Here is a 12378-nt window from a genome sequence, read left to right on the forward strand (position 1 = left end):
CAAGCTAACTTTGCGACACGAGTCTCGGCGAGATTCATAATAAAAACTCACATTTTTTATACACTCATAGAATATTTTGTGGGAAGCTATGTCCATGGTAGTATTTACCAACAGAGCAGATAGACCTAATGACAAAATGAAGTAGGATGCAACGCTTCATCAGCTGCTCAAAAACAAGAACCGGTGTTCAATTCACGTTGGATGCCCTTGACTGCTTTTTCAGCATTTCCACTGTTTTCAAAAAAACATCACTTTTAAGACCATGTTACGATCGTCTTCGTGAGCATTTCAAGATGAAATTCGAACTAATATCATTATTGCTGTTATTCATGTCATGGCACGGTGTGTTTTCCGATTCCATTCTACAACTTCAATCGGATATTCGAGGTAAGATTAAACTAATCATCCAAGAGTATACTACCTGTAGCGGAAAATTGAGTTCACCGTATCTGCAAATATGATCTTCTATTTTACGTTTTATTTCGCGTCTTTTGGAAGTTTTTGAGTCGCGTTTGGTGCAGATTTCTGAAAAAAGTTGTCGACAAAGAAACTGATACATTCGGGGAAATATTTTCAAGTACTGGTTTGAAGAGCGCAAATGTTTGCGAAAATGCATCGCGTCATTTGATTTATCTTATAATTTTGGTTTTCAAACGTTCTTTTTAGAACTACCAAGGTTATATAGTTGGCATTTACAATTGAAAACAACCAAGCAAGCTCTTCAAAGCAGTATTTTAATTTCTTACCCCAAAAATGTCTTTGTTTTATAATTAATTTTTGTGTGTCACTTGATTTTGCTTGAAGAAGGACAGACTGGGGATCGTAGATTTTCACACTCATACCCGTTTAACATAGGTTTCTACGGTAGCTTTGATCTTCTAATAAGGATATTACTTTTAGTATCACTATACTAATAAGATTTTCTTATATCCTTTCCATCACTACCAGTATTTTTTTCTCATCTCGCTGCATGACTAGAAGAGAGATTGAAAACTGAACTTGAGTGTAGCACGAATGGCACTTCACGTGGCTTGCATGTTTGTAATCTAACTAATTTTAGCGAACTTCGGTTGATTATTTTATAAAATAAAGAAGTAAAGCCGGAAAGATAGCTTACATGGATGGAAAGTTTCTCATTTTGATTCATTTGAAAAACTATTTTATATTTAACAATATCACCCTAATGAATACCAATATCCTTAAAAATAAATTGAGAATTGCATCCACAATTATTACTGTTTAAGATGGATTTTTATTCGAACTAGAACAAGATTCAAAATAACAAGCTGTCACGTAGCTGCCAATGTAATATGTCACGCATCGAGGAATTTCTACATTTTTTTGTCCAAAAACGCTTTACCGAACGCTCGTTTTAGAGATTTTTATCTCAGAGTAAAAATGCTGAAATCAAATGCACGACATTTCGATTGTAATCTCAAAACTAGAACTGTCCTTTTTTAACAACATTATATCATAAGCATTCATTCCATGGTAGGCTCAGAAAAGCACTTGTTTAGTTAGCTACTAGATACAAGATGCTTGTCATTTACTAAGTTTTAAGCCACAGGTACTACTACCCCAGTATAGGGTTGCCCATTTGCGACTCAGTGTTTAGGTCATCCCGTCATCATTTTCCTTCACAACTAAATCTTTGGTCCATATTAGGACAGAGCTTGGATGAGTTTGCTTTTGCTGTAAAAAAAGTGAAAAGTGATGACAACGAGGGCTCCATCAGTGATAATGGCGATGGTCAACATGAAAATGATAATAAAATTGTTAAAACTGACGATTATAACGAAGAATACGATGATCACGACGACAATGATCAAAATGGCAATAGCTACGATGTGCAAACGTCTTTAGCACCAATGGATTTACAATCTATACCGGCGGAAGAAAAAGAATCAAAAAGCAAAAATTCAAAAGTCTTCAAAACGAAATCTGATCACAAAAAGACAAAGAAAGCTAAAGCTGTTGTACACGAGAAAAAACTTGCCCATAAAAGCAACTCCGAACATAAAAAGGTTCAAGACAAGAAACATGAAACGAAAAACAAACACACAAAAGAAAAGAAATCGAAACACTTCGACAAAGATCACCACAAGCTGCACAAACACATTGCGGGAAAAACGTCGCATGCCATCCAAAAAAATCACAAAACGAACAAGCACACTGCAGAAAAGAAGTGGAAACACGGTCACAAAAATAACCACACAGACAAACAAACTGCGGGTAAGAAACTGTCAATTCAGTGGCTTAACCAGCCCGCATGTTGCTATTTTGATATGCAAACTTTAGAGTATTACCCATACTTATCTCTTTCGGAATCTATTGCTTTCGCAGTGAGTGAAAAAAGGAAAAACTTGCATAGCAGGACTAAATATGCGGGTTGGCTTGGCTAGTGAGACCTGTTGCATCGTATAAACATGCAATAGAATTAGAAGTTTGTTTTCTGAAACTGTTCTTCTGTTTGGATTCATTTCACTCATATGAAATTTGGGCAGTGTTACGGTCTGCTGACAGTTAAGACTTAAACTGGAAAATTATAGCATTCAAAAGTACAAGTTCAAAGTCAACAGAGTTACATTTCATAAATAAAACACAAGCCTTTTCGTTAAAAAGCTATTTGGGCTTCCTTGAACCGCGGTAGTGGCGTCACTGGGGACACCTTGCTGGCACGCCCCCCCCCCCTCCCTAAAAACATGCGCATTTGAAAGCCATGGTGACGTCACTGGTATACTAACCCAGATTAAGAAACTACATTAAAAAAAAACAAATATTAATTCTAAGACTTTCACGTCAATTGTCTTGTGGAAGCTCGGAAAAAGTTCAATTCTAGCACAATCGTTATCAGTTGCAAAGCAAACAAGACATTTTTAGTCATTCTATGTAAATATTCTTTGTTTTCGTCCATGAAGAAAACAATGAAAATTTTGAATAAATTCTGAAAACGGCTGGCTTTGCCTCAACACATTTACATTCGTAATGCATACGACATTGTTTTTAACATCAGTGATTGGTTGTGGACGCTCTTTGAGTAAATATTTTGTGATAGAACATTATTTAGCTTATATTTTGTTGACTTTCAATAACTCGAGATTTAAAGATAGTCCTAATCACTGTTCTACTTTTTAATAAAAACTATTTTCGTTATTTTATGCTGCTAGATGTGAGTGCACTCAACAAATAATTTTCACCAACAAATTTCAACTGAATAAATGGTTGATTCCACATGCGTCTCTTATAATCATCCGCCATCAACTGAACGACTCAAAAAAATTATATCCCAAAGCTCATCAAGTACATTATCCGGCACATGCATCTCTTTCTTTAGCATCAACCACAGACTACTGGAGTGGTTGAGGTCTTCATGGGAGCAGGGACCATTGAAATGACAGCTTTGATGCCGATCTTATTTGACCAAGCAGTCGTATATGTGACAGCATGAGTAGGAGCATTTACATGCATAAATAGCAGTGTTTTCTGTGGTCTTAGCAGCTGCTTTCTCCTCCCAGGTCGAAAATGCTTGTCAAGAAAAGCACTATAAGTCGCAGCATTGATCTTCACCAGATCTCAATGCAAAGTAGTGTCACTTACAACTATCACTCAGAAGGTCAATCTGTCTTCTCCCTTGCTGACGGGCATTCGGGGCGAGTGACATGATGAAACTCATCCTTGGACACAGCCTTCCTTTCTGCCTAGCTTCGTATATCATTAATCTTTGAATGAAAAAATGCACTTTCACATGATATGCCGTGATTAATGCCATTTATTTTGTGTCTCTGTTTGAGAGTTGATATTTGGCGGTCTTCAATCACGACACTTTGTAACAAGTTGCATCATAGAGAGGTACACATTAGATACGTCACCTTAACTGTCAAGTATCTGCATGCTCGTGTCTTCACCACTTGGCGATGGATTTATTGCAGATGACGTCTTTTCAGCTTTCTAAATATTGATGGTAGATGTTTCTTACGTACACTAGGGGATTTAACTGTATGATGATCGCGATGCAGAACTTTGGCTTTTCTGTAATGTTGACTTTTCATTTGCCAAACTCCTCCAAAACAATTTAACTCCTTTTCTTTTTCATAATCACTCTGAAAATTATTACTACCTGTTGATTGCTATGAGAATTGAGAAGCTAAATTTGAACCCACAAAGAATGCTTTCCACGACTGCTCATGCATTTTACATCTTCTTCTACGTAACAATGCTATGATGCAATTTGTACACGTTTCAGCGTTTGCTCGGCATGCCAACCAACTGTTTAGGAGAAGAGCAATGTTTTGCACGCAGTGAGTGTCAACAAATGTGCTTTTGCTGCAGTTGCTTTTCACTAATGAATCTGTCAATCCTTTCATCTGAGTATAGAGTTAGCCGAGATGCACATGCCAAGGTTAACTGGAAGTTTATTTACATTATATTCGCATGTTTCACTGAGTGTGTCTTAAAAATAACGCCATAATTATTAAAAGATGGTATTTTTATTCCACTAAATGTTTGACTGGAAGTATATTAGCAAAAATCTTTTCGCCATCAGGGTAGTACATGTATGTATTTGTTGCTCGTCCAAAAAGACTGGTGACAATCAGACGAAAGCATTGACAACAAAATATTAGAAATATTTCTATATTTTATTGAACAAGCTTTCGGCTGTCTGTGTACAGCCTTCGACGGGTTATAAAAGAGGTAAATGGGATCTAACACTATAGATACATAAATAAAGAAGCGGAAATAAAGTAATATGATACAATATTCAGGTTATAGGTAGTTAGTGTTTTCTATTCATTGCAAGTTATTAGTTATTACGACTAGCTTACGCAAACCTCACACAGTTTCTGTCTCATCAATATGTACCTTAGTAATAATATCAACATCAAATGATGAAAATGTGACTTTCCCTATTCTAACTTGAAACTCAAACGCGCATTAACAAGTCTGTTTTAATTTCAAATAGCACAGGTATCATGACAAAGCTTCATCTATTGATGAAAATTAAAAATTTAATAGTTGTACGAGATATTGGAATAATTCAGTGTGCTTTTTTTGGAAGAATTGCTACCAATTTCGTGTCATACTGGACACATTTAACATTCAAAAAAAACTGATCAGTAAAATCAATCATAATCACCATTGCTCGGAAGACTACAAAAGGATAAAAGTTTGAGACTGTTGTGTTTTTGTAAATTTACATTTCAATGGGAAACACGAGAAACAAAGATTGTCTTACGATGTAATGCATGAACTCCTTATTTTGCATAATCGTATATGTTGATATCTGAACCACAATATAGCCGCGAACGACGTAGGAAACGAGTAAACCAAGGACTTGTATTGTGATTACTCATCTTTGATCAGATTTTGATGACTCGACCGCTCGATCGTCCGCGGGTTATTCAGGTCAACTTCTCACATGAAAGATATCAAATTTACACAGGAAGTATATAAATAATCGTCAAATTTTTTTGACCGTGGTAAAAATCACACGCTGGTAAATATCTCATCAAATGAGAGACGTTCATTTGTTGTTTTCGTCGTTATCTTGCTCCAGTAAATAGACTTCTCGAAGCGATGAATGGTAAGAATGTCGAAGACCCGTCTTGTTGGCAGCACAAAGGTCGAACACTCGTCGAACGTAATACCCAAATGCTTTTAAATACGGTCTTGAGTGACGTGAGCTTCGTCTTTGTTGATGAATTTAGCGAAGAGGAACGTCTGAGTGAACCGATACCAGCTCATAAATATATTTTGTCTATTAGTTCACCAGTTTTTTTCGCCATGTTCCATGGAGAAATGGCGGAGAAGACAGACCAGATTGAAATGCCCGACTGCGACAAGAACAGCTTCGTTCAATTTTTAACCTTTCTGTACACGGATAGTTGCGCTTTGAGTATGGACAACGTAGCGAGTGTTTTTTATCTTGGCAAGAAGTACATGGTACCATCCCTAATAGATTATTGTACAAATTACTTGATCAAGAATCTTACAGCACAGAACGTGTTTAGCATTTTGTCGCTGGCCGAGCAATTTGAGGAAACCGAGCTGGTCAACAAGTGTTGGAACATTGTCGAGATACAATGCACTGAGGCATTGACCAGTGATTGTTTTCTTCGAATATCGCTTACTATACTCAAAGATCTTCTCGATCGAGATACACTGGATGTTTCCGAGTTTGCGCTGTTCGAAGCTTGTGCAAAGTGGGCAGAGCATCAATGTGAACAGCTTGGTGTACACAGCACCCCCGATGAGAAGCGAAAAGTGCTTGGGGATGCTCTAGACTTGATTCGTTATCCTGTCATGGGCGAAGACCGTTTCGCGCGAGACGTTGTTCAAACAAATTTGCTACCACCAGAAACCGTCGTGCAAGTGTTCCTTGCGTTTAGAAATCTTGCCAAAGAACAGCGTTTCTCGAGGAAAGCTCGAAAGAAGCGCTGGGATATTTTGCTGTGCAACCGTTACTCCGACGCAAAAGAGAAAGTGAAATACTACATTCCTTTAGTCAAAGACCGGGGCAATCCGGGTCTGCCCGATCGTATAGCGTTCACGGTGAACAAACAAGTTATGTTTCACGGAGTTCGGTTGTTCGGTGAGCATACGGGTGAAAAGTACAAAGTAAAACTTGACATCAGCGACAACAACAACCAAGTGATTGGAATCAAGAAAGGCGAGTTTACGTCAAAAATTGTACACTATCAAGAAAAGGGTTTGTACGTTTTCGACGTGTTCCTGAACGAACCCGTCGACATAAAGATAGGCACGCGCTACACGTTGGCTGCCATGCTCGAAGGACCGAGGACTTGTTACGCCATCAATGCCTCCCCCTCCGTGGATTCTAACGGTGTCATTTTTACCTTTTTCGACGTGGACAACTCACACAGCGAAACGAGCGTGCGTACCGGTCAGTATATGAGTCTGTTCTTCTCTCTGCTCAATGGAGAACAACCTCCTCCCTCGAAACCCAGTAAAAGTGAAAAGAAAAGCAGCAACTCAAAATGAAGACAAACGTTGGGCACACTCTGCATACTGACGTGAAGTATTCTCAAAGTACCAGGCCCCAAGTTCTTTCCACTCGAAAAATTCATTTGCAACGATTTCACGGTGGGACTTGTCCTCTCCTGTAAATGAAAACGCTTCTGAGATACGAGAATGACTTCGTATACATTCAACTCAATGATTTATCAGAACCGAATTCCATGAAGTTTCGAACTACAGTGTCACTGTGAGGCAAGAACGCCATCTTGAAAAGGGGCAAAAAGCTAATAAACTCTCAATCAAAAACAAGTTAATTGATTGTATAAAAAATAAATCCTATCAAACGTTAAAAAAACCAAACCTAGACTTTATTCGTAAATATCGTCAGTTTTTTCATCTTTCAAGATGGTGGCTTGCCTCACACACGTAACGATATAATTTTGGTGGACGTAGGTATCCAGTAGATTGGATTCTAGGTCATCCACCCAACTGTGCAGATACATGCTTTAATATCCTTATCATAAGAATATTTTCGAAATTGGGTGCCAAACAAAGATTGCGACAAACATATTTCAATATACATTTGAATGCATAGCCATATACATAAAACATATCTTGGGAATGCTATAGCGATCATTTTATCGGAGAAAAATTTTATCACCAACGGTCGAATGAGTTACAATACTATGAAAAATATGTCTGTATTTTTCTTTTAATTTCAAATATTTATTTTACACAGAAATTGCTTTCTTTCTGCTTATTAACAAGTATTTAACCAGTAGCGTAGCCTGTCCACAAACTTTGCCACTTCCAATTTGAAAGCTTTATCATGATTCATTTCTTTAGAAATCTATGGTTTTCGAAGTGAGTGAACGCAGAAAATTTTTGCGTAATAGGACCAAATATGTAGACTATTTATACGCTACTTTATTTAATCAATGTGAATGCAATGCCTGTAGAGGCAATGGCCATTACTCCTACTATGAAAATTTTCTGTTTTCACTCAAAATTGGCAAGCTTTACGTTTTAACTGTCGCTATTTTTTGAATCATAATAGAAATAATGTTTAATCGCAAGCTCAAAACATCGGCTAAAAAGGGATATTTTATCAATTATAGCACGTTGTATTCACTAAAACTGGCTTTTTGGAACACGGGTTTTAATCGCAGCACCGCGACTTGCACGGGCAGTAAATCCAAAAACCATAATCGAAAACAGGTATCTGTGATCAAAACCCAGTTTCAAGTGCGTCATTTAACTGCACTGGTTTAGATCCCTCATTTTGTGCAAAAAACTCATGCAAAGAAACTAAATCTACATTCGACGTCTCGTTTCCATCAGCAATCCCGCAAATATTCCATGGACTTACTTAGTTTGCTAAATTTTTAGATCATCAAATTTCTATGTAAAAAAACCATGACCAGCCGACAATTTAAAAAAGTATAATATAAAACCAATTCCGAAGAAACAAGACATCTTGAGATTGCAAAATATGAATCAAAACAAGACGAGAAGTAAACTGTAAATTTTCGACTTTATTTCAAAGTCATCCTCAGACAGAATGAGGATGACTGTCTGAGGATGACTTTGAAATAAAGTCGAAAATTTACAGTTTACTTCTCGTCTTGTTTTGATTCATATTTTGCAATCTCGAGATGTCTTGTTTCTTCGGAATTTGTTTTATATTATAAATTTCTATGTAGGTTGTGACAACTCTCAGTTTGTTTTAAAAAGAAAAGTTATTTCCCACTACCTTCGGTAAAATTGATCGGAGTAGGAATGAATGAAAACAAATACATCGGCTTTATACTATCACGAAAAAGCAATGACAATGTTTTTCTTCTTCTTCAAAAGATCTGGCGAAAGACGAAGACGAAAAAGAGAACTTCGATTTGAATAAGCTTTTCCCACCGGAAAAACACGACCAGAAAGCCCAACCTTGGATTGGCACCCAGTATTCCGATACCACACCAAAAAACCCATGGTTTACACGACCTGCTGGACAAGCTCACAAGAAGCCTAACACTCACGGTGTGCAGGCTCCTTCGTGGAGGAATCACAACAAAAAGAATGCAGAAACCGGTGCTTCCCTTCATCCATACTGGACTCAAACACAACAACAATACAGAAATGAACGACTTCAGGTTCCCAGTCAAGTTGAAGATATCGAACCAAAATTATATCAGAATCTACAGCCTGCAACGTATCCAAACCAACAGAAATTTTCATACCAGCAAAGCAGTTACCAGGAGCCACTGACTATTGGGTACCAAGGTCAACAACCGACAACTGATTTCATGAATCAACAGCAGTACAGTTCTAACTATAAAACGACTACTGACTATGATGGCGCAATGTCGAATCAATTCGGAATGCCCAAAGCCCAGCTATATAGCACAGCACAGAAGCCTGCTTACACTGCCCAACCCGTGTGTCCAGCATCATGTGCTCAGAAATGCACAACAGGTTGCTCGATGGAATGTTGTTCAAAGGATTACAACAGAGCTGAAGAATCTGAGCAAAACTTCTACGTGAGTGGATGTCCCCGGGAGTGTCGACAGACATGCGGCGTCCATTGCCCACAAAAATGCTGCGGTTTGAACTTATGTCCAGTCTCCTGCCGCAAGTCGTGCGTTCCGTCAAGTTGTCCCAAGAAATGTTGCTCGATATTAAAAGAGTACCTGCCACCAATTGCTGCAACCACAAGTAAGCTAGCGGTTGCGACATGTGCAAGTCACTGCATGGACAAATGCTCCACCGATTGTCCTCAAGCTTGTTGCACTAAACGCAAATTGCCAAATAAAACAACGAAGTGCCCATCGGTTTGCTCAAAAGTAAGTAAAAGTTAACTCGATAACTCGAATAAGCATTGGCCAAAGTTGTTTTTCTTTTGCGAGGGAGGGGGGAGGGCAAAGCGGAAACCCCCCAAAAACTGTTCATCGTTGTACAAAAAAGATTGTAGTCCCAAAAAATACCATTGAAGAGAAAGGTCACGTCTTGCTAATAAGTACTTGAAACAAGAAACAATCTGAAGAAAAGTATAATTAAAATTTGCACATTTACATGAAACAAAGCTAGCTGTCCTTGCTACAGATATTCTGATTTATTTGAAAGTAGATCATTAAACTCAAATGAATAACACGCGTCCTCGTTGTGAGGTCGTGTTTGTTTATCAAAGGGTATCATTGCACAAAACAACTGATTTTGTTTGTGCATTTAATCCATGGATCTAAGATGGTAATGAGGTCAATTTATCATAAGAGATCTTATTAATCTATAAAGATTTCTAGTATTTTATCGTATTTCGTCGACAATCATTAAAAATAGTTTTGAGGAAAATCGATTAAGAATAGCTTTGAGGAAAATGTTGTGTAGATAATGTGTAGGCTTTGACTTGATCAACAAGATGATGAAGGCTTTGACCTCATCGAGAATGATTTGACGAAAACTTTGAATGTAGAAAATTAAGGCTTCGACTTGATGCCTGTCAGCATCACGGCTAATTTAATGAAGATATTAATTGCCATATTGAAAAAGACGTTCACCAATCTTTTTAGGGCTGCGCGGCTGAATGTCCTAAAGAGTGTTGTGAAGCGCCCAAACATCGTCTTTCGAATGTCTGTCAAGAGTCCTGTAAACGGTCTTGCACTACTGCGTGTCCACCTCAATGTTGCTCGTCCAAGAAACAACCGCAGACGCGAGCCGTGATACCTCAGCGACGCGCTTTCAACGGCTGTCCTTCAATTTGTCAGATCGCATGTGCCAGCGAGTGTCCAAAATACTGCTGCGTTGTGGAGGACCGGGCGAACGGACACGAGATGGAAAAGAACGGTAGCTCATCCGATAATCAAGCAAAAGCGAAAGACGGCGATGATCTCGAGGACGAGGACATGGACGAAAGCGAGGAACAGAAACACAACTTGCTCGTACTGGAGAAAATGAAAGAGTTGAAAGAAAAAGAGAAGAAGCGATTGGAAGAAAAAGCCAAAGATGAAATTGCGATTGCTCGAGCAAAACAAGAGGAAAAAGAGAACAAGAATTGCCCAGCGAGTTGCAACAGCGCATGCAACGCTAGATGCTGTAGGTTATGCACGTTGCCAGGGCATAAACCCCATTTCTGCTGCAAGGTCTACTACAAACTGGCTTTTCCGGATTGTCCAGCTATCTGCGAAAAAAGATGTGACGAAACATGTCCACGACGCTGCTGTGGTCCTCGAATCTAAAAATTGTGTCGAGCACATCGGTGGATATAAAGCGTTTGACCATTGAAATAACTGTTTCACAACAACAAAAACTACCGAGTGTCGCCTGAAAATCACTGCATGTCAAGCATTTTAAAATTTGATGGACGAATGATTAGCTTGAGATGTGGAAAACGTAATGCTTATTAATTTTCATATATATATGCATCTACGCATGATGGAAGAAATTAAACTTATCCAGAAATTAATATACCCATGCAAGTTGGTCATATATGGTTTATTCTAAATTTGGTTCCTATTGATTTTACATCTAATGCACCATTTTGCACGGTAGTGTTTACAGAATTTTCATTCCGCCTTACACAGTCAATCCTTCGAATGCTATGAAGTACAAGCGTAAGTATTTGCGATCGATTTAATATACGGGAATCGTAACCTTTGAATGAGCGTTATTGCGTGCCCAGCAAAGAATTGAGACAAAAGACGAAACTTCAGCTACTGTTGATTTTAATCAAATACATTTCATTTATCAACTGCCGTTTTTCGAGTCTTTCCCGAGGAATGATTTTCATTTAAAAAAGATTAGCACGTCCAATTCTCGTTAAAATTTGTCTGTCACGTGAACTCTTATATATATAAACAATTGACTAAATCTGGGGCGTCGTTAGCGAGGGAGGAAATGGGGCTAAGAACCCCCGACTTTTTTCAAAAAGGAGCAATGCCGACTCGTTGTTTAGTGAGAGAACATGACATGATGAAATCTGATATGAAATATAATGGTATCACTGCCGCGTAAGAAGGTAAAATGGATTATCTTTAAATCGTTTTCTGTCTTAGTGGGCAATGGGAGTAAAATGAGCTAAAATGCATGTTGCAAGACAAATTTCTAAGATGCGCCCTTCCCTTCCCTGCTTATAATGTTCTTCCAACATCTCTGCTTTAACTACTATATGCTAATTCTTAATCTTCACATTTATTGTTAGACATGCATCTGTTCTTGCCTTTGCTGATCTAATCACTTTATTTATTATTTCTTATTCTGGTCATCTCTTGCTGGTAGTTTCAGGAGAAGAAAACTTCCCAAAAGATTTCATGAACGACGAATCAACGTCACAAATTGAACAACATTTCTTTCCCTCTTTGATTGCCATATTAATTTAGGATGAAATCGAGTTTGCAGTGAACTAGATCACAGAATAAA

At 38.1% G+C, this 12378-nt stretch overlaps 2 protein-coding genes across 2 annotated transcripts; both read left to right on the top strand.

Annotated features, from left to right (window-relative positions):
* Positions 1-227: 227 nt before the first annotated feature.
* Positions 228-11425, top strand: LOC124436355. The gene is made up of 4 exons (XM_046986275.1): positions 228-387; positions 1666-2232; positions 8830-9809; positions 10533-11425. Exons 1-4 carry the CDS (start codon positions 294-296, stop codon positions 11196-11198), a joined length of 2307 nt encoding a protein of 768 aa, XP_046842231.1. The 5' UTR covers positions 228-293; the 3' UTR covers positions 11199-11425.
* On the top strand, positions 5269-7717 carry LOC124436366 (BTB/POZ domain-containing protein 6-like). Its single transcript, XM_046986287.1, has one exon. It carries the CDS (start codon positions 5575-5577, stop codon positions 6997-6999), a length of 1425 nt encoding a protein of 474 aa, XP_046842243.1. The 5' UTR covers positions 5269-5574; the 3' UTR covers positions 7000-7717.
* Positions 11426-12378: the final 953 nt, after the last annotated feature.

This window comes from Xenia sp. Carnegie-2017, unplaced genomic scaffold (genome assembly GCF_021976095.1).
Source record: "Xenia sp. Carnegie-2017 unplaced genomic scaffold, XeniaSp_v1 HiC_scaffold_1, whole genome shotgun sequence".
Classification (NCBI taxonomy): Eukaryota; Metazoa; Cnidaria; class Anthozoa; order Malacalcyonacea; family Xeniidae; genus Xenia; species Xenia sp. Carnegie-2017.

Coding starts and splice junctions, on each gene's coding strand:
- LOC124436366 (XM_046986287.1), top strand. CDS start 5,575: ATGAATGGTAAGAATGTCGAAGACCCGTCTTGTTGGCAGCACAAAGGT.
- LOC124436355 (XM_046986275.1), top strand. CDS start 294: ATGAAATTCGAACTAATATCATTATTGCTGTTATTCATGTCATGGCAC. Junction 388..1,665: donor ACTTCAATCGGATATTCGAG/GTAAGATTAAAC, acceptor GGTCCATATTAG/GACAGAGCTTGGATGAGTTT. Junction 9,810..10,532: donor GCCCATCGGTTTGCTCAAAA/GTAAGTAAAAGT, acceptor CAATCTTTTTAG/GGCTGCGCGGCTGAATGTCC.